General features: G+C 37.8%; 1 protein-coding gene across 1 annotated transcript in view; it reads left to right on the top strand.

The window, feature by feature from the left end:
- The window catches only part of COL6A6 (collagen type VI alpha 6 chain), a 109,035-nt gene that overhangs the window by 37,416 nt on the left and 48,643 nt on the right, over nucleotides 1-22,976 (top strand). Inside the window, exons 18-22 of the mRNA XM_057739843.1 lie at nucleotides 5,175-5,240; nucleotides 6,469-6,522; nucleotides 17,509-17,544; nucleotides 19,192-19,254; nucleotides 20,880-20,942. Of these exons, the coding sequence (XP_057595826.1) occupies nucleotides 5,175-5,240; nucleotides 6,469-6,522; nucleotides 17,509-17,544; nucleotides 19,192-19,254; nucleotides 20,880-20,942 (282 nt within the window). The remainder of the gene's footprint in view (nucleotides 1-5,174; nucleotides 5,241-6,468; nucleotides 6,523-17,508; nucleotides 17,545-19,191; nucleotides 19,255-20,879; nucleotides 20,943-22,976) is intronic.

Here is a 22,976-nt window from a genome sequence, read left to right as displayed (position 1 = left end):
TTTTTCTAGATTCCATATATATGTGTTAGCGTACGGTATTTGTCTTTCTCTTTCTGACTTACTTCACTCTTTATGACAGACTCTAGGTCCATCCACCTCATTACAAATAACTCAGTTTTGTTGCTTTCTATGGCTGAGTAATATTCCATTGTATATATGTGCCACATCTTCTTTATCCGTTCATCTGTTGATGGGCATTTAGGTTGCTTCCATGTCTTGGCTATTGTAAATAGTGTTGCAATGAACATTGTGCTACATGTACCTTTTTGAATTATGGTTTTCTCAGGGTATATGCCCAGTAGTGGGATTGCTGGGTCATATGGTAGTTCTATTTTTAGTTTTTTAAGGATCTCCATACTGTTGTCCATAGTGGCTGTATCAATTTACATTCCCACCAACAGTACAGGAGGGTTCCTTTTCACCTGCACCATCTCCATCAATTATTGTTTCTAGATTTTTTGATGATGGCCATTCTGACTGGTGTGGGGTGATACCTCATTGTGGTTTTGATTTGCATTTCTCTAATGATTAGTGATTTTGAGCATCTTTTCATGTGTTTGTTGGCAATCTGCATGTCTTCTTTGGAGAAATGTCTATTAAGTTCTTCTGCCTATTTTTGGATTGGGTTGTTTGTTTTTTTGATATTGAATTGCATGAGCTGCTTGTATATTTTGGAGTTTAATCCTTTGTCAGTTGCTTCATTTGCAAATATTTTCTCCCATTCCAAGTGTTGTCTTTTCTTCTTGCTTATGATTTCCTTTGCTGTGCAATAGCTTTTAAGTTTCATTAGGACCCATCTGTTTATTTTTGTTTTTATTTCTGTTATCCTGGGAGGTGGGTCAAAAAGGATCTTGCTGTGGTTTATGTCATAGAGTGTCCTGCCTATGTTTCCCTCTAAGGGTTTTATAGTGTTCAGTCTTACATTTAGGTCTTTAATCCATTTTGAGTTCATTTTTGTGTATGGTGTTAGGAAGTGCTCTAATTTCATTCTTTTACATGTAGCTGTCCAATTTTCCCAGCACCACTTATTGAAGAGGCTGTCTTTTCTCCATTGTTTGTTCTTGCCTCCTTTGCCATAAATTAGGTGACCATATGTACGTGGGTTTATCTCTGGGCTTTCTGTCCTGTTCCATTGATCTATATTTCTGTTTTTGTGCCAGTACCATACTGTCTTGATTACTGTGGCTTTGTAGTATAGTTTGAAGTTGGGGAAACTGATTCCTCCAACTCTGTTTTTCTTTCTCAAGATTGGTTTGGCTATTCGGGGTCTTTTGTGTTTCCATATGAATTGTAAGATTTTTTGTTCTAATTCTGTGAAGGATGCCATTGGTAATTTGATAGGGATTGCATGAAATCTGCAGATTGTTTTGGGTAGTATGGTCATTTTCACAATGCTGATTCTTCCAATCCAAGAACATGGTATATTTCTCCATCTGTTTATGTCATCTTTGATTTCTTTCATCAGTATCTTATCATTTTCTGTGTACAGGTCTTTTGTCTTCTCAGATGGAATTATTTCTAGATATTTTATTCTTTTTGTTGCAGTGGTAACTGTGATTGTTTCCTTTATTTCTCTTTCTGATTTTTTGTTGTTAGTGTATAGAAATGCAAGAGATTTCTGTGCATTAATTTTGTATCCTGCAACCTTGCCAAATTCATTGATTAGTTCTAGTAGTTTTCTGGTGGCATCTTTAGGATTTTCTATGTATAGAATCATGTCATCTGCAAACAGTGAGAGTTTTACTTCTTTTCCAATTTGTATTCCTCTTATTTCTTTTTCTTCTCTGATTGTTGTGACTAGGACTTCCAAAACTGTGTTAAATGAGTGGCAAGAGCGGACATCCTTGTCTTATTCCTGATCCTAGAGGGCATGCTTGCAGTTTTTCACCATTGAGAATGACGTTTGCTGCAGGTTTGTCAAGGGAGAATTTTTGATCACATAAAAGCTAATTTGTTTGTTTGAAATTTCCCATTTTGACCTAAATTTTTTATTTTTTAAATTTATTTGATTGAAGTACAGTTGATTTACAATGTTATGTTAATTTCTGCTGTACAGCAAAGTGATTCAGTTGTACATATATATATATATTCTTTTTTATATTCTTTTCCATTATGGTTTATTACAGGATGTTGAATATCGTTCCCTGGACTATACAGTAGAACTTTGTTGTTTATCCATTCTATATATAATAGTTTGCATCTGCTAACCCCAAACTCCCAATCCATCCCTCCCCCACCCCCCTACCCTTTAGCAACCACAACTCTATCCTCTATGTCTGTGAGTCTGTTTCTGTTTCATAGATAAGTTCATTCCTGTCCTATTTTAGAATCTACATGTGAGTGATACCATATGGTATTTTTCTCTTTCTTAGATTTACTTTACTTAGTATGATAACCTCTAGGTCCATCTATGCAGCTGCAAATGGCATTACTTCATTCTTTTTTATGGCTGAGTAATATTCCATTGTATATATGTACCACATCTTCTTTATCCATTCATCTGTTGATAGACATTTAGGTTGTTTCCATGCCTTGGCTATTGTAAATAGTGCTGCTATGAACATAGGGGTGCATGCACATTTTTGAATTGTAGTTTTCTCCTGATTTATGCCCAGGAGTGGAATTGCAAGATCATATGGCACCTGTATTTTTAATTTTCTGAGGAACCTCCATACTGTTTTCCACAGTGGCTGTATGAATTTACATTCCCACCATCAGCGTAGGAGGGTTCCCTTTACTCCACACCCTCTCTAGCATTTATTGTTTGTTGATTTTTTGATGACAGCCATTCTGACTGGTGTGAGGTGATACCTTATTTGCATGATTTGCATTTCTCTAATAATTAGTGATGCTGAGCATCTTTTCATGTGCCTATTGGCCATTAGTCTGTCTATTTAGGTTTTCTTCCCATTTTTTGATTGAGTTTTTTTGTTGTTGTTGTTATTGAGTTGTATGAGCTGTTTGTATATTTTGGAAATTTAGCCCTTGTTGGTCACATCATTTGCAAATATTTTCTCCTAGTCCGTAGGTTTTCTTTTCATTTTGTCAATGGTTTCCTTTGCTGTGCAAAAGCTTATAAGTTTGATTAGGTCCCATTTGTTTATTTTTGCTTTTATTTCTATTGCCTTGGGAGACTGACCTAAGAAAACATTGGTACAATTAAATCTCATGTAATTTTGGGGGGAAACTGAGCTAGATCATTTGTCTGAGCTACAGAGTTTAATAAGGCTCATAATTCTAAAACATATTATTAGAATCCCATAGTTAATCATAAATTTGTATTTGATGATGCTCTTTTGTCCAGTGTCATGAAATTGGCCAGATCATATTCAGACTGACCACACAGCTGGTCCACATGGAAACTGGGACGTTCTGTTCTATAGAATGAGCTGGTATATGATTTTTTTATGTCATCTGTTCAAGCAAACAGTGCAGAGTTGGACGATGGCAAGAAGTGTAAACACCCAGTGGAAAAAAAAAATTTTGACTTCATCTTCCTTTTTCTTCCTTGCTTTTCTCATGAAAATACAATTCTCTAATGTTGCAATTTAGGTAAAGCTGCCTGGAGAATTTAACAAATATTTAAACTTAAGGGTAAAACAGAAGATGTAAGAAAATAATCTTTGGCTTTGGTATGTGGGGGAGAGAAATAATTATTCATGTGAGTTTTAGTATTATCAGTTATACAGAAAATTCTAAGCCCATCTTTTTCACTCTGTTAGCCTATAAGCTCTGTGAGTGCAGAAACTTCTTGTTTAAAGAGCTTCCGAAGTATCTGGAACGATGCTATGTCCCTGTTGGTGATCTCAAATTACTTATTGATTGATGAAGGTCATTTAGTCTGCTATCCGCCAAATAGCAGGGCAGCTGGCTCTCAGCAGGACTGGATAATTGCCGTCCCCTCTCCATTTACTGGAGCTTTGACAAATCGACTGGGTCAGTTGATAGCCTGGACATCGTGGCTGCTCTCTTTGTGGTCCTAACTACCCAATATAGAAAGCTTTCAATTTGGCCTGCCAAGGATAACATCCCACAACGTGTGCCTGTTTTCAATGAGTTCCTGCTGGAACATTTGTATAAATATTGTGAAAACTCAAGATTCCAGGATTTTCTGAAAACCAGAAAAGTGGGAATGAGCAGATGGGGTTAGAAGGTGGCCAGGGACTCAAGAGAAGAAAGAGAGAGTGGGTGGTAGGTACAGTCCTCAGCACTGTTCAGGGTCCTCGTGTTCTTGTGATGGAACCTATTATAAACCTTTGCCTTCAGTATAACTCAGCCATAAAAAAGAATGAAATCATGCCATCTGCAGCAACATGGATGGACCTAGAGATTGTCATACTAAGTGAAGGAAGCCAGATAAAGAAGACAAATATTATATACCGCTTATATGTAGAATATTTTTAAAATGACATAAATGAATTTACTTACACTTGACCCACAGACATAGAAAACAAACTTATGGCTACCAAAGAGGAAAGGAGGGGGAAGGATAAATTAGGAGCTTGGAATTCACATACACACACTACTACATATAAAACAGATAACCAACAAGGACCTACTGTATAGCACAGGGAACTCCACTCAATATTTTGTAATAACCTGTAAGGGAAAAGAATCTGAAAAAGAATATATATATAGATATATAACTGAATCACTTTGCTGTACACCTGAAACTAACATATTGTAAATCAACTATACTTCAATAAAAACAAAACAAACAAACAAAAAATATCCTTTGCCTTCTCCCAAGGGCAGGTAGAGTAAAATCTTCCAAACCTTGAGTATAAACTTGCCATAGCCCCAAGAAAGAAGACTAGAAGTTAAGAGAAAGACGGTAGTAGCAAGAAGGAAATACCTCCAGACCCAGAATAAGAGTTGCCCTAAACACAAGTCGTGTCGCCCTTGCTTCCTTTGGCTCTGCCTTCCATCATGAGATCTCAGTTTGGCCCCACACACTCACCTTAGGTCTTCACTCTCTTCTGATAATGCAAAGCATGGGAGGAAAAGAAAATGCTCGTAAGCCATTTGTGATTTAGCCTATTTCTACTTTCAAATGTGTTGACCTTCTCTTGTCAGCTTTTTTGGGGGTGACCAGGTGTGTTACACACAAATTATGTTTTTAAAGAGAAACATTCAAAGGCTATTAATTTTTCTCTTTATTTTCTATTTTTTAGGGAGTTCCTGGATTTGACAATAGCATGGAAGGACCCAAGGGCTTGAAAGGAGAATATGGAAGACAAGTAACTATGTGGGCTTTGGGAAGTAAACTTGGAATGATGTGACAGCTGTGGGGCTCAGAGTTTTAGTGGTAGAATATGAAATGCATAAAGAATTTGGAATCAGAGTGAATATGCTTGATACAGAAAAACTATTTTTAGGAGCAGAAAGATCTTTTATCCCTCCTTATCTGCTACCCTGGGATTTAAGACATGTTCTCTTCTTCTGAATTTGGGGTGACTTGCTTCACCAAGCCATACCCTTGAGGTCTTAATTTATGAATGCAAATATGTAAACTCTAACTTAAAATGTAGGGCTAGCTGATAGAAAGCACTAGCAAGAAATTGTTGACCTTCCCAGGATCCAGAGGACATATACCCTAAAAAGATGTCATATTATACATAGTACATGATGAAAAAAGAACAAGATCTGGTAGATCTATACAGCCCACACTCTCAAGGCAAGTCTTGAGATTAATCTCATGAAATATCACAAGTTGCAATTTGATTATCTTAGCTTGTTTTGCAGAATTTTAAAAAATAATTGTCTGGAAAATGTGTGTCTCTGGATCTTCTTGGTGAAGAAGTCCTTTGGTGACTCCACCTGCGGGAGAGGTCTGATATGATGGACAGATCTTTGCTTTGGGAAATGGCCTAGGCCCTGTTTCATGCGCCATTCCTTACCAGCAATGTGGTCTCAAGCTGCTTTCTGTAAACCTCAGTTTTCTCACCTTCAAAATGGGACAAATAGCCTACTTTTAAAGGGGATGGTGCCACTTCATAAACCTTCAGTAAATGTTACCTGCCATTTTTATTAAGTGGTACATATGTCTTGTTGTAGACTCATAATTATTCGCCCTTTTCTACCTTGGGAAGCCTTGTGTACTGTGAGATTTTACTCCATACAGAACAGGAAGTCCAAAGGCAGAAATCCAAATGAGTCGTGGCCATCCCTGGCACACAGTTGCTTCAATCATCTACTCTGCAGCAACACAGTGGTGACAATTTGATTTAAATATGTTAACTTATAGCCCAAACACAAGCTAGACAGTGGTGATGAATAGATGAAGCCATGTCGTACCCACAGAGAGGTGTGATTGGTGATGGGTGGATTAAGGCCACATCCTGTAGGGAGGATAACTCCAATCGGTGTGTCCCCACCCACTCTCCCGGGAGCACAACAAGCCAGTGTAGAAGAGCACATGTCAGTGCTGTGTCATTATTGCCACAAACCTATCTGTTCCTTTGACAGGGAAGAAGAGGCTTGCAAGGCCCTCCTGGGACGCCAGGCTCCAGAAGAAAGACAGTAAGAGCCCCATAGACGAGGCAGCCCACTGTGGAAGCACCTGTCCTAGGATGAAGTGGCTGATGGTGGGGGTGGGCAGGATGGTTCTGCTGAGACTTTCTACCTTGGGGTAAACTGACTAAGGACAGGGCTGGCAAAGGACTTGGGGAGGGCCCTGAAGCTGAGACAGGAAGGTGCTGACTGCAGGGCAAATTACCGGTTAGAAGAAAGAGCTGGGCAAAGAGGACACAAGCACAGCCAACTAGGGGAAGTGCGGTTGAAGCATGGCCTACTCACTAGGCCAGCTGAGGTTTTAAGTCCAAGACTCCATTCCTCTGCCTGCTTAGAAAAGTCAGTCCTGGTGTAAGTCCTCTGTTCTTTTTTCCATTTTCTCTGCCTTGCAAAGAAGAGAAGTGTGTTCCAAGATATAAAAATACCATCTTGGATGGATTACAATGTACGGTTCTGTGCACTTCTGCTCAGAGAATAGAATGCATCATAAATGCAATATATTAAACTAGTTCTTATTTGTGCTTAATTTTAAAACATTGTAACTATATATTTTATTGAGATATAATTGGCAGGTTATATTATGTTAGTTTCAGATGTACAACATGATTCCATTTACGTATATATTGAAAGATGACCACCATTCAGCTAGTAAGTCTAGTTAACATCCAATCACCACACGCAGTTATGAATTTTTTTCTTGTGATGAAAACTTTTTAAGATCTACTTTCTTTGCAACTTTTAAGTATAAAACATGGTATTATTAACTATACTTGCCATGCTGTACATTCCATCCCATGACTTATTTTATAACTGAAAGTTTATACCTTTTGACCCCCTCTACCCATTTCACCCCACCCCCACCCCTCACCTCTGGCACCCACTAATCTGTTCTCTATATCTATGAGTTTGGTTTTTTGGGTTTTTTTAAGATTTCACATATAAATGAGCTCACAGGTTATTTGTCTTTCTCTGACATTTCACTTAGCATAATGCCTTCAGGGTCCACCTATGTTGTCACAAATGGCAAGATTTCCTTCTTTTTGATGGATGAATAATATTTCTGTGTGTGTGTGTGTGTGTGTGTGTGTGTGTGTGTTTCATATTTGCTTTATTCATGCATCCACCAGTGGACACCTAGGTTGTTTCCATGTATTCGCTATTGTAAATAATGCTGCAATGAACATGGGGGTATATCTTTTTGAGTTAGTGTTTTTGTTTCCTTTGGATAAATACTCAGAAGTGGAATTTCTGGAGGATATGGTAGTTTTTGTTTAATTTTTTTGAGGAAACTCCATACGGCTAAAAAGATTATATATAATATATGCCTATAAAAATACATATGAGAGCAATATTAGTTCACTTGCTTATGAAACCCTTTGGGGCCTTTTTCATTTGTTGTTATTTTTTTCAATAAGAACTTCTTTTGTTCCTTTAAAAAAATTTTTTTATTGAAGTATAGTTGATTTACAATGTTGTTAAGTTCTTCTGTATAGCAAAGTGACTCAGTTATACATATATATTCTTTTTCATATTCTTTTCCATTATGGTTTGTCATAGGATATTGAATATAGTTCACTGTGCTATACGGTAAGACCTTGTTGTTTATCCATCCTATATATATTAGTTTGCCTCTGCCAATCCCAAACTATCATTCCTTCCCTCCCTGCACCACTCTTTTCCCTTGACAACCTCATCTGTTCTCTATGTCTGTGAGTCTGTTTTTGTTTCATAGATATGTTGATTTGTTTTGTATTTTAGATTCCACATATAAGTGATATCATAGGGTATTTGTCTTTCTATGTCTGACTTACTTCACTTAGCATGATCATCTCTAGGTCCATCCATGTTGCTGCAAATGGCATCATTTCATGCTTTTTGATGGCTGAGTAGTATTCCATTATATATATGTACCACATCTTCTTTATCCATTCATCTGTTGAGGGACATTTAGGAGGTTTCCATATCTTGACTATTGTGAACAGTGCTGCTATGAACATAGAGGTGCATGTATCTTTTCAAATTATAATTTTGTTTGGGTATATGCCCAGGAGTGGGATTGCAGATTCATATGGTGACTCTATTTATTTTAGTTTTTGAGGAACCTCCATACTGTTTTGCATGGTGGCTGCACCAATTTACATTCCCACCAACAGTGTAAGAGGGTCACCACCCTCTCCAGCATGAGTTGTTTATAGACTTTTTCTTTTATTTTTAGCTCTTTATTGGAGTATAATTGCTTTACACTGCTGTGCCAGTTTCTGCTCTACAACAAAGTGAATCAGCTGTATTTATACATATATCCCCATATCCCCTTCCTCCAAAGCCTCCCTTCCACCCTCCCTATTCCACCCCTCTAAGTCACCACCAATCATCAAGTTGATCTCCCTGTGTTATGCAGCAGCCTCCCACTAGCCATCTATTTTACATTTGGTAGCGTATATATGTCAGTGCTGCTCTCTCACTTCCTCCCAGCTTCCCCTTCACCCCCACCCCATGTCCTCAAGCCCGTTCTCTACACCTGCATCTTTATTCTTGCCCTGCCACTGGGTTCTTCAGTGCCATTTTTTTAGATTCCATATGTATGTATTAGCATACAGTATTTGTTTTTCTCTTTCTGGCTTACTTCACTCTGTATGACAGACTCTAGGTCCATCCACCTCACTACAAATAACTCAATTTCATTCCTTTTAATGGCTGGGTAATATTCCATTGTATATATGTGCCACATCTTCTTTAACACTCATCTGTTGACGGGCATTTACTTTGCTTCCATGTCCTGGCTATTGTAAATAGTGCTGCAATGAACATTGTCATACATGTTTCTTTTTAGATTATGGTTTTCTCTGGGTATATGCCCAGGAGTGGGATTGCTGGGTCATATGGTAGTTCTACTTTTAGTTTTATAAGGAACCTCGATACTGTTTTCCATAGTGGCTGTATCAGTTTGCATTCCCACCAACAGTGCAGGAGTGTTCCCTTTTCTCCGCACCCTCTCCAGCATTTACTGTTTCTAGATGTTTTGATGATGGCCATTCTGACTGGTGTGAGGTGATACCTCATTGTGGCTTTGACTTGCATTTCCCTAATGATTAGTGATATTGAGCATCTTTGCATGTGTTTGCTAGCCATCTGCATGTCTTCTTTGGAGAAATATCTGTTTAGATCTTCTGCCCATTTTTGGATTGGGTTATTTGCTTTTTTATATTGAGCTGCATGAGCTGCTTATATATTTTGGATACTAATCCTTTGTCAGTTGCTTTGTTGACAAATATTTTCTCCCATTCTGAGGGTTTTCTTCTTGTCTTGTTTATGGTTTCTTTTGTTGTGCAAAAGCTTTTAAGATTCATTAGGTCCCAATTGTTTATTTTTGTTTTTATTTCCATTATTCTAGGAGGTGGGTCAAAAAGGATCTTGCTTTGATTTATGTCATAGAGTGCTTTGCCTATGTTTTTGTCTAAGAGTTTTATAGCATCTGGCCTTACAATTAGGTCTTTAATCCATTTTGAGCTTATTGTTGTGTAAGGTGTTAGGAAGTGTTCTAATTTCATTCTTTTACATGAAGCTGTCCAATTTTCCCAGCACCACTTATTGAAGAGTCTGTCTTTTCTCCATTGTATATTCTTGCCTGCTTTGTCAAAGATAAGGCGCCCATATGTGCATGGGTTTATCTCTGGGCTCTCTATTCTGTTCCATTGATCTATATTTCTGTTTTTTGTGCCAGTACCATACTGTCTTGTTCACTGTAGTCTTGTAGTATAGTCTGAAGTTAGGGAGCCTGATTCTTCCAGCTCTGTCTTTCCTTCTCAAGATTGCTTTGGCTATTCAGAGTCTTTTGCATTTCCATACGAATCGTAAAATTTCTTGTTCTTTTCCTATGAAAAATGCCATTGGTAATTTGATAGGGATTGTGTTGAATCTGTAAATTGCTTTGGGTGGATAGTCATTTTCACAATGTTGATGCTTCCAATCCAAGAACATGGTATGTCTCTCCATCTGTTTGTATCATCTTTGATTTCTTTCATCAGTCTTATAGTTTTCTGCATATGGGTCTTTTGCCTCCTTAGGAAGGCTTATTCCTAGGTATTTTATTCTTTCTGTTGCAGTGGTAAATGGGAGTGTTTCCTTAATTTCTCTTTCTGATTTTTCATTGTTAATATATAGGAATGCAAGAGATTTTGGTGCCTTAATTTTGTATCCTGCCACTTTACTAAATTCATTGATTAGCGCTAGCTGTTGTCTTGTAGCATCTTTAGGATTTTCTATGTATAATATCATGTCATCTGCAAAGAGTAGCAATTTTACTTCTTTTCCAATTTGGATTCCTTTTATTTCATTTTCTTCTCTGATTGTTGTGGCTAAAACTTCCAAAACTATGTTGAATAATAATGGTGAGAGTGGACACCCTTGTCTTGTTCCTGTTCTTAGGCAGAATGTTTTCATTTTTTCACCATTTAGAATGATGTTGGCTGTTGGTTTCTCATATATGGCTTTTATTATGTTGAGGTAGTTTCCTTCTATGCCCACTGTCTGGAGAGTTTTTAATATAAATGAATATTGAATTTTGTCAAAAGCTTTTTTTGCATCTATTGAGATTATCATATGGTTTTTATCCTTTAATTTGTTAATATGGTGTATCACATTGATTGATTTGCATATATTGAAGAATCCTTTCATTCCAGGGATAAACTCACTTGATTTTGGTGTATGATCTTTTTAATGTGCTGTTGGATTCTGTTAGCTAGTATTTTGTTGAGGATTTTTGCATCTATATTCATCAGTGATATTGGCCTGTAATTTTCTTTTTTGTGACATCTTTGCCTGGGTTTGGTATCAGGGTGATGGTGGTCTCGTAGAATGAGTTTGGGAGTGTTCCTCCTTCTGCTATATTTTGGAAGAGTTTAAGAAGGATAGGTGTTAGCGCTTCTCTAAATGTTTCATAGAATTTGCTTGTGAAGCCATCTGGCCCTGGGCTTTTGTTTGTTGGGTTATTTTGAAACACAGTCTCAATTCCAGTACTTGTGACTGGTCTGTTCATGTTTTCTATTTCTTCCTGGTTCAGTCTTGGAAGATTATACTTTTCTAAGAATTTATACATTTCTTCCAGGTTATCCATTTTATTGGCATGTAGTTGCTTGTAGTAGTCTCTCACAATACACTATTAAACAACCAAAAGATCCCTGAGGAAATCAAAGAGGAAATCAAAAAATACCTAGAAACATATGACAATGAAAACACAATGACCCAAAATCTATGGGATGCAGCAAAGGCACTTCTAAGAGGGAAGTTTATAGCAATACAGTCCTACCTCAAGAAACAAGAAAATTATCGAATAAACAACCTAACCTTACACCTAAAACAAGAAAAAACTCCAAAGTTAGCAGAAGGAAAGAAATCATGAAGATCAGATCAGAAATAAATGAAAAATAAATGAAGGAAAGAATAACAAAGACCAATAAAACTAAAAGCTGGTTCTTTGAGAAAAACAAAAGTGATAAACCATTAGCCAGACTCAACAGGAAAAAAAGGGAGAAGATGCAAATCAACAGAATTAGAAATGAAAAGGAGAAGTAAAAACTGACACTGAGGGAATACAAAAGATTAATATGTACTTTTTATAAAAGATGCTGTGCTTGACTTCTTGGAAAAGCACTGGCATTATAAAAGAAAATCTTTATGCATTAAGAAGAGATAACTTTAGTAAAATATACTTAAATGCCTGCATTGGGTTCTAAATTAGACCTGTCTCTTCTCATTATGCAACATTTTCTTTCCATTCTTTATTTAGTTATCTAGCCTTTTCCAACTTCCTCCACCCCTCCCCCCACCAAATATATATATATATATATATATATATATATACACATATATATATATAATCTTTTAAAATTGAGCACAAATAAGAAGTAATTTAATATATTGCATTTACTATGCATTGTGTTTTCTGAGCAGAATTTCATAGAACCAGCTATTATAGTCCATCAGGAAAATATTTTTGTCTTGGAACACACTCTTCTTCTTTGCAAGGCAGAGAAAATGGAAATAAGAGCAGGTATTATGTTTAAAACATGTAGAATTTAATTGTTGGGAAAGCCCTTTTTAATGTATCTAAGGATTTAAAAAATACATTTGCTCTTTATTTTACTTTCTGAAAGGGTGTAGCCAGTTGACATACCCCAGGAAAATATTTTGAACTTAAAGATTATCATCCAAAAAATCCTGGCATGGGAGATGTACTTTTCTTGTTTCATAGAGGCTGTAATCTCTCTAGAGGCTAAAGCAGTATCCCCATGTATTATTTAAACCACACAACTCCTGAGAAATATGTCCTCTTATTGGGTTAAGGATTCAGCAGTATCATGCAGGAGTATAAGTAGAATTCCAGATAAAGATGGCACAGTCAGGGCTTTTTTATACTACTCCCCTTCTGTGCAACTCACCAAAAACAACAAAAGAAACTTAAAATAAATTAACAAAGAATGACCACAACTTCAAGGCACACATGATGACAGATATTAGCCAACTATTTTATTTTATTTTATTTTATTTTATTATTTTATTTTGAGGTTTTATTTTACTTTATTGAAATATAGTTGACTTACAATGTTGTGTTAATTTCTGCTGTACAGCAAAGTGATTCAGTTATATATATATATATATATATATATATATATATATATATATATTCTTTTTTATATTCTTTTCCATTATGGTTTATTACAGGATGTTGAATATCGTTCCCTGGGCTATACAGTAGGACTTTGTTGTTTATCCATTCTATATATAATAGTTTGCATCTGCTAACCCCAAACTCCCAATCCATCCCTCCCCCACCCCCTACCCTTTAGCAACCACAACTCTATTCTCTATGTCTGTGAGTCTGTTTCTGTTTCATAGATAAGTTCATTCCTGTCCTATTTTAGAATCCACATGTAAGTGATACCATATGGTATTTTTCTCTTTCTTAGATTTACTTTACTTAGTATGATAACCTCTAGGTCCATCCATGTAGCTGCAAATGGCATTACTTCATTCTTTTTTATGGCTGAGTAATGTTCCATTGTACGTAGATACCACATCTTCTTCATCCATTCATCTGTTTCCCCCATTCTATCTTCCAACTCACTTATTCGTTCTTCTGCCTCAGTCATTCTGCTGGTTAGAGCATCTAGAGTATTTTTAATTTCAGTTATTTTGTTATCCATTGCTGTTTGTTTTTCTGAGTTCTTATGAACTGTTTCTTGTACTTTCTCTATTTTATTTTCGAGATTTTGCATCATTTTTACTATCATTACTCTAAATTCTTTTTCAGGCATTTTTCCTATTTCCTCCTCGTTTATTTGGTCTTGTGGGTTTTTTCCTGCTCCTTTGCCTGCATGGTGTTTCTTTGTTTCCTCATGGTTGTCCAAACTTTTGGGGTTGCTTGTCCTGGCGATAGAGGTGTTTATAGAAGACTGTCCAAGCCTCGGACTAATGTCCAAGTATTGGATTAAACAAATATTAAGTCTAGGAAACACATACATGTATAAGACACACAATTACTGAATCCATTAGGACATAAGGCTCTAGAAAGACCTGACAGAACCCCAGTGTGCTATCAGATCTTCAAAGAGAAACCCAACAGAAATTGACAACTGAAACAGAACAAATCAGAGACAAAAGCAAAAGCGAACAAGCAAACAAATAACACCTTACACATACAAACATTAATCCAGGGAGATTTTGGAAGCTAGGATCAACTATAGAAAAGAGCCAGAGTACCACCAGAGAGAATGGAGATTCTCAGAATGTAATTAGACAACTGTACTAAGAACTAAGATAAAGACAAAAGCCTAATATTAAATACCAAGGCAGTGCGTCATCTGGAGAATAGAGCAAGGAGTCTGAGCAGACCGCTAGTGTTGCTTATAAGTATGTTAAGATAAAATAAACTTAAAAAGGCTGGAAGAAAGGGGAACAGAAGAGCATTATGTGGTTGGAAATATGCAAATAACAAGAAAGGAATAGAAATGTATAAAAGATAGGGATGAAAGGAAAGTATGAGAGATATATTGTCTGTACTCCCAAAAACTTAGCTAGATATAGAAGCATATAAAAAGGCAAAAAAAAAAAAAAGAATAAAAAATATCATTAAAAAATTATGTTATAAAACTTGTAGATCCCTTAGGGCTAAGATCGTATTTAATAAAGAAAAGAAAAAAAAGAGAGAGAGAGAGAGAAAAAGAAAAAGAAAAAAAAAAATCCAGAACTGATCCCAGAATGGACAAGTTCAATAGGTATTGATATTACTATTTCTGTTTCCTTAGCGTCTCAGCTGTAAGTGTCCTTCTCCTTGCCTTGGGTTTTTTTGCATTATTCTGTGACCAGCAGATGTTCCTTTATTATTTGTCTGTAAGCTTCGGTGTGTGGGGAGGGAGAGGGTACAATAGTGGCTCCTTCTCCTGGGAGTGAGTGAGCAGTGGCGCACTGTTGTTTCAGTCGGGCTTGGAGGTGCCTGTTGCAGAGGGACGCCGGTGGCTCAGGCGTAAACAGAAAGTCTTAGAGTTGGGCCTCTCTCGGGTTTTTTTGGTTGTTGCTGCTGTTATTGTTTGTTTTCTTTTTTTTCTCTCAGCAGCCTCCCTGCTGCTGGCGTTGCAAGGGGTTTTAATCTAGCCCCGCCCGAGTGCCTGAGGGTGCTTGTTATCCCTGAGCACCTTAGGTGGCCTGCAGGGCATCTCTCCGCTGCCTGTTGCAGAGGCACTGAAAGAGAGGGAGAGGCTATGCGCGCGGCTCCTCCCCCCCGCCCGGGAGCCTGCAGCCTCCAGCCGCCATCATGGCCGGGCAGCTCTCAGGGACCGGCACTCCTCTCCGCGGACCTCCTCCCTCCTGTCCTCTCGGTCCTTCACCCTACCAGCAACAATGTTTCTCACCCTGAACCAGCTCTCCGGTTCCCATGCTCCCACTCCTGGACCCTCCATTCAGCCGTGGATCAATGTCTCGGTCCAGGAACGCTGAGCTGCGCTGCGGACCCTCCGTATGTTTCTCACTCCCTCCCGTCTGCCACAGCTCCGCCGCTTCACCCTCTTTGAGCCCTCGTAGATGCCTCCCTACCGGCTATGTCGGGCTCCCCGCAGCCCTTTCTGGTGTCCGAGGCCGTCTGCTGGTGTTCAGCTGGTTCTCTTTGGGAATTACTGCGTCCTTCCGTGCATTCCCAATGCATCTGTGGAGAGGGATGCACTCCACGTCTCTCTACTTCGCCGCCATCTTTTCTCCTCCTGTTACTTTCAAAGTCTCCATTCATCTGTTGATGGACATTTAGGTTGTGTCTATGTCTTGGCTATTGTGAATAGTGCTGCTGTGAACATAGAGGTGCATGTATCTTTTCGAATTATAGTTTTGTCTGGATATGTGCCCAGGAGTGGGACTGCAACATCACGTGACAACTCTTTTTTTTTTTTTTTAAGAACCTCTCCATAGTGGCTGTAGTGGCTGTACCAGTTCATATTCCCACCATCAGTGTAGGAGGGTTCCCTTTTCTCCACACCCTCTCCAGCATTTGTTATTTGCAGAATTTTTAATAATGGCCATTCTGACTGGCATGAGGTGGTACCTCGCTGTAATTTCAATTTGCATTTCTTTAATAATTAGCAATGTTGAGCATCTTTTCATGTGCCTGTTGGCCATCTGTATGTCTTCTCTGGAGAAATGTCTACTTAGGTCTTCTGCCCATTTTTTGATTGGGAAAAACACATATTTCTGTCCTCCCCTTTCTTATGACATTTGACATATTGCACCTTGTAAGTGTTTGTAATATTTATCTCCTCCCTGCTAACCCAGAAAGTGAGGGTCCTCTGAGGTCAAGAGCTGTGTGTCATCTTTATGCTCTTGTGGTTCCCATTCTATATGCTGTGTGGATAGTAGATCTTGAGTATATATTTTTCTGAATGAAACTGAAGTGAATTTAACCAAAAAAGATAAACCTTTGTGTGAAAGGAGTAGAGAGAGCTGTTTTTCATCCCTCTGTTAGGGAGGTTTAGACTTTCATTTCAAGATGATTCGTTGGATTTTAAAGAAATAAGCCTCCAACCATTTCCCCAGACACATAGTCTATTTCCTAAATAACAATAGATTTTGACTGAAATATGATTAGAAGAATTTAAAGTCTGCAATACTGGCCTCAAATAGAAATTTGATCTGAATATCTCAGATTTCCACGAACAAAATGTTGTCTGGTATTTATTGCATTTTGAAAATCCTGGATGTTAGTCTTACAATAACCTTACTGAGAGATCCTAAGTTAGACAATAAAATGTCTTTGTCTCTTAATTACCGGATTTATGAAATATTGATCTAGCATATACTCAGACCTAACCCTAACCCTAACCTTATATATGAGAGTAGTAGGAAAAATCCATTTGGTCTAGCCATTTTTTTGATTGGATATTTTATTCACATACTGAATTGAGTAATTCTTGAATTCTTGAAAGAAAATGATTCTTTCATTTTTGACAGGTAGGCATATTTGACTTCTTGAAGGGGAGGGGGATAAAATTAGTTTGACTATCGTTAGCTTCTGAAATTAATCTCTAATAATGTTCATGAAGTCAGTTCTCCCAGTGTTTCCTCTGGCTTCCTGCCTTTTGGCCACTTCTACTCCTAATTTCTGGCTTACTTGGTAGTACTTTGGAAAAATGAAAAGAAATACAATTCAAAGCAGCCAATTTTGGTGCTTGTGACGAGCTCTAGTAGTAGTTTAGTGGAGGATGAATTACTGACCACAACCTGTTCTCACAAGTATTTATAGATTTACATTGTCTCTAGTTTTAATTATCTATTGCCCTATGATAGAAATTCAGAGTTGGCAACAGTTTGCTTTCATGGTACAGTGGGTAATTTAAAGCAATGTGTGGGAACTTTTCCTTTTAATGTCAGTGCCTTAAGGTGTCTGTTATGAATTTAAACATAAAAAAGCATTTTTTTTTTCAGAATTAATGATATCTACCTTTTTCCCTGTTGTAGGCAGCTCATGGCCAGAGGGGTCAAACAGGCCCACAGGTACAGTGATTTTTTTTTTCTTAACTGCAAATGACAAATATTCTGTGTCCAGTCAAGGAGACTGAATAAAAGCTCTGGAAAGTCTCTTCCAAGTCTAAATTTCTTTTGCTTTTTGATAATATTGGTTGTGGAATCAAATTTTGGAAAACTTTAGGCTACAATTTAAAGAATTCAAATCTTAAAAGAAAATTAAAATTTGGGCACTTTTATCAAAAACTCTAAAAATTAAAGATAAGAGACAATACTTGGACGATTTAACATTAAATTTAACTTTGTATGGATTTCAAGTACAAACTCTAGTAATTCAGTGGGTGACCTTTCTTTTAGATTTTTGTTCACTTAACTCTGAAACCTTATTTATAATTTGCATAAACCCCTTTTTAACCAAGAGAGTACAATAAAACCTTAATACAAATTGAATAATCTGAATGTTGAATGTTCAAAAGTTAACCATACCAACTACCATATCATAGCCCCTTTGTACATATTGGTGATATATTATACATGAACCTGCAATATTTATGAAAGAGCAGTGACTTAGACTTTTATAAAATTGAGGAAACATGCTCAGATTGAAAATATTGGGTTGGCCAAAAAGTTCGTTCAGGTTTTCCATAACGTGTGTTATATTTTCCAATACAGTGATGATAAGTTACAAATTCACTCACAATCACATCGTGGTAAAACTCCAGAATGTTAAGAAAACATCTTAAACACTACCAAAGATAAAAGACATTTTTACACATGAGAGGAATAACCAATTAGATTGCAGCAAGCTTCCGTTCAGCAATAATACATGCCAAAAAAAAAAAAAAAACTAAGCAGGTGCAGAAGAAAAATAACTGTTAACCTAGAATTTTACACTTAGTTAAACTATGAATGAATATAAAATAGACAATTTCAGATAAACAAAGACTAAGAATTTTCCATCCACAGATGTAACACATGCACACTTTTCAAGGTGAGACTGCAACCAAATGGAGAGCAAATCCAGAAAAATGGCATGAAATGAATGAAATGAGATTGGGAAGAGAAAGTGCTGAGAAATTTCCTCTTTATGATTTCTAGGAAAAGGAATCAGTGAGGGACATTTAATATCATCTAACTGTGTAACAACGGAGATGTAAACATAGGCTGTCCAATAGTCTAAATTAAACTTTTTAATCTTATTTGGAATTCTTATCTGTGGCAGAGTTCAAGGGCAATGTGAAGGGAATGTTCAACTTTTGGTCCCTAGATAGTCAATCTATTTGAATATAAATATAATGTAAGATGCCTGGAGATTTTTTAGGAAAATATGGAGTAAATTGTGAGTTTTTTCAGGCCAACACCCAAGTGTGATACAGTATATGACAAGTGTTATAGGAAAAGAAGGGAGCATGTGTGTGTGTGTGTGTGTGCGCACACATATGCATGTGTGTAAAGAATGAAAGCAAATACACCAACATATTAGCTGTGGTTATCTCAGCTTGGTGAGATTATAGAAGATTTTTATTTCCCTTCTCGTATTTACCTTCATTTTCCATATTTTTTGCAAAGATCCTGCCCTGCCATTGTGATTGAAAAAATATTTAGACTCTTGCACATAAAGAAGACAAAATTTCTCAGGAAATAATGTTAACAGTTTGATTCTCTCTCCCCCCACAGGGGATAACAGGCATCCCAGGCCCAGATGGACTTTCAGGGTCACTGGGACCTAAGGGCCCGCAGGTATGTATCAAGATTATCAGGCTCCAAGGACAGAAAGAAGAATCTGAAGCCTTAATAGAATACCTCCAACCCTCTTGCAGAAGTACAGATGTTGCAAGTGTTTTCAGGTTGATAAAGTAAGGAACAACACAGTCTTGACATGTATAGCATTTGGTCTCCTTTATCTGAGTTTTGTCACAGTCAAGAGGTGAAAAGGGGATGAGCACACTGGACAGTGGTCCCTGTGTGATGGGTCCAGGCTGGCTAGTGTATCCTAGGGAGAGCTTGAGCCAAGGAAAATACTGAGCCTCAAAACTGGGAATTTTGGTCAATTTAGCACAGTAAGAGCTCAGCGTTGTGTATCTGGATGCCTGTGATATAGAAAACTTAGCTCTACCCTAGGGAAGAATTGTTCCAAATAGAGCTGAGGTCTTCAGCGGGGTGATCTATAGTCATCTTTCTAGCTCACCTCTCCGGGGAGCTGCCTTGAGCACTCTTTCCTTTGCAAGGAACAAGCCATGGTTGGCCCTTACACAGATCACGTGAGGGGAAAGGATACGTGTGCCAGAAAGAGCAAAATGTAGCCTAAAATAATCATAAGAAGGGAAGGGAAGTCCTCAAAAATGCTGAGATGAAAGAAAGGTCAAATAGAAGAAAGTTAGAACATTTTTTTTCTCTCCAAACTTTTACTTTTGAAACCTTGAGAAGTAAATTTGCTCTTCAGCAAATGCAGGACAAGCAATGGTCCTGCAATTTTTCGAAGTTTTAGTCCACATAGCTAAAAAAAAATTGAAGTAACTATTACATGTTGGCAGCTTGCTGCATGGAAGCTGAGCAAAATATCCTTAGACATCAGAGGAGAAACTTAATCCACATTTTACCAAGATTTCAGAGCAGTAAACAGTCTGCCCCATGGACCTCTAGCTTGACTGCTTTTCTTTGTCTTACTTGGCAGCTGAAGAATGTTCACTTTTCCTACCTTCAAGTAAAAAATATTTGCCACTGGGATTGTGGGGAAACATTTCAATAGATTGGCTGCCTTTATTTCATGCTAAGCAAGTAATACTACATCTCTTCTTCCATTTTATAGACTCTTACTTTTTTTTATCACATAATTTAAAAGGAGATGCAAAAATGAAACACAACATGAAGGTTTCTCTGCATAACATATGAAGCCAAGTTAATAGGCAATATAATATTACAGAAGTAGAATTATCTAAATTTCATCTTACCGTGTGTCATGTCTTATTTATGACCAGTCTTCAGTGTGGTTATTAAATAGAAGATCCACTTAATTATTCCAGTTTCAGATTTATATAAGTAAGGATTATTTTTTTAACGTAACAAATACATGCATTTGGAGTACAAAGATGCTTAGGATAATTAGAAAGCAATACTGGAAAATTCAACTGTTCAGTATTTCTTCACTTTTACTGTAAATGCCCAACCATTTAAGGGCTAGATTGGACCCTTGTATCCTTGCAGAGAGCGAGAGCTCGACCAATCAAGATAGAGCCGAAGGCATGAGTGGATCTCTCTTTCCAATTTCTGTCTATGTTATTGACTTATTTCCATTTTTAATATTCAAGTTAATAATCTACTGTTCTCTTTTAGGGCGAGAATGATGCTTTAATTCTCTGTTGTAGGGCCCAAGAGGAGAGGCTGGCGTGAAAGGAGAAAAAGGAGACCTGGGAAGTAAAGGTCCCCAGGTATGTAATGAGCAACAGTGACTGCACTTGGCTTTGATCTTGGCTTGAATGTAGCTGTCCTTATGGTTTCCTCCCTGCAGATGGAGTTATCTACTCCCTGTGAACCAGCAAAGTGTATGAGGCTTGACTTTGGGGCTCAATGTGGTGGCCACATCACATTCTGGTCCCTACCTTGCAGAGTGGGTGTCATTATGTCAGAATCAGACACAGAGGTGGAAAATGGCAGCTGAGCTATTACTGTGAGGTTAAGAATTCCCCCTTTATGTAAATCAGGTCACCTGACTCCCTAATCCCAGTCCCCAGGGGCTTCCTCTTGCACCAAGAATACAACCTACTTCAGTGGTCCTCAACTAACCACACATGAGAATCTCCCGGGAGGACTGTAAAATATTCTACCAACCAGAACTCTCCCCAGACCACTTAAATCTGAATTCTCCCCATGTGGTTCTAATATACACACCCAGCACTGGGAATGACTGTCCAACAGCGGCGCCTCTCCACCTTCAAAGTGCATGATAATCACATAGAGAACTTGTTAAAATGCAGGTTCTGGTTGAGTAGGTGTGGAATGGGCTTGAGATGCTACACTTCCAAAGAGCTTGTAGGTGACGCTCATGCTGCTGATCCCTAGACCACACTTTGAGTAGCAAGTGCCTGTACGTTATCTGGTCCTTGCCCACCTGCCTTCATAGAATATTTCTTTGCTTAGCTGTTTGTCTTCCCTTCTAGACTGTAAGTTCTGTGAGGGCTAGGCCTTTGTCCCAAAGCCCAGAATACGCGTGCTGCCACACAGCAGAGCTCAACACACATTTGTATAACGAATCAATTAGTAGATGAATGAATGAGCCTCAGTTGGGACTTGTGCTCTGGGCTAACAAGAAGGTAAAGGGAACCTATTACTCTGTGTCCGTTAGTTAAACTGGGCAGTGATCCAACACCTCAGTGAATCTGTTCCTCATCAGGATTTTTAAGAAGCTATTTGCATGAACGTGTATCTTGTGACATAATATTTTCAAGCATATTAATTACTGCCCCTAATGTTGATGAATGTGCCCCTTCAACGAGCATGAAAATTAAAGTTCATGTAGGACTAAACTGATGAAAAGTGACTATTTTACATTCACATCCTTGAATCACATCCTTAAAGCTTCCTGGCACCACAAATCAGGATTTTAAAAAAAAGTGCATATATGTGGTGATTATCTCATCTCTTTATATGAAATATTGAGATGTAAATGGGTTGAAATCCAAAGAGCTTGGTAATTCCCTTGATCTAGAATCCAAAATTGTATCCAAGTGGCTATTACTCAAAGGTATTCCATTTGCCCGCAGCATACTTCTGTGGGTGGGTCCCCTTTAATCTCACCTTGGCAGGATTGGTCATGTCATAAATCATCCAGCCTCTTGGCATTGCCAGAGTTAGTCAAAAGACACCACTTCACACTAGCCTGGCTCTTCTGTTTATCTGGCTGGAAAGCGTGGTTTCTTTCTTTGCTTGTTTTTCTGGAAATACCCTTGTCAAAACAGTGAAAGTGCCATTTCAAAGATGTATAGAATTTTCTATGCTCAGGACATGATGAATTAGATCTCAGAATTGTTGTTTTCAGAGGAAAACCATGGGAGACAAACACGACCAGATAGACAAGAGACTGTTATTCTTTATTGGTTCTATAAATCCACCGACATAGGCTTCATAATGCTTTACAGCACAAGGCCCAGCCTCCTGAATGGAATTAAATGAGTTTTCCAACTGCAGGCTTTAAAGTGTTTCTTAGGATGTACATTTAGACAAAGGGATGTGATTTCTGTTGACAGTGTTCTGAAGACATTCATTTATGCACTGTTGGGGAATTCTGCATAAATCAAACGTGCTAATCCAGCCACGTATATAGCTATGAGACAAAAGAAATACAGCCCATGGTACAATGAGAAGGAATAAAGAACGTTGAAAGGAATAACATGTTCTTTTGTACCTTTCTTTGTTCCTTTCTTGTTTGGTTCACCTTCAAGTCCTACACTAATATAACCAATGCC

Source organism: Hippopotamus amphibius, chromosome 6 (assembly GCF_030028045.1).
Source record: "Hippopotamus amphibius kiboko isolate mHipAmp2 chromosome 6, mHipAmp2.hap2, whole genome shotgun sequence".
NCBI classification, from domain to species: Eukaryota; Metazoa; Chordata; class Mammalia; order Artiodactyla; family Hippopotamidae; genus Hippopotamus; species Hippopotamus amphibius.
This window is presented reverse-complemented; position numbering and strand designations above follow the sequence as displayed.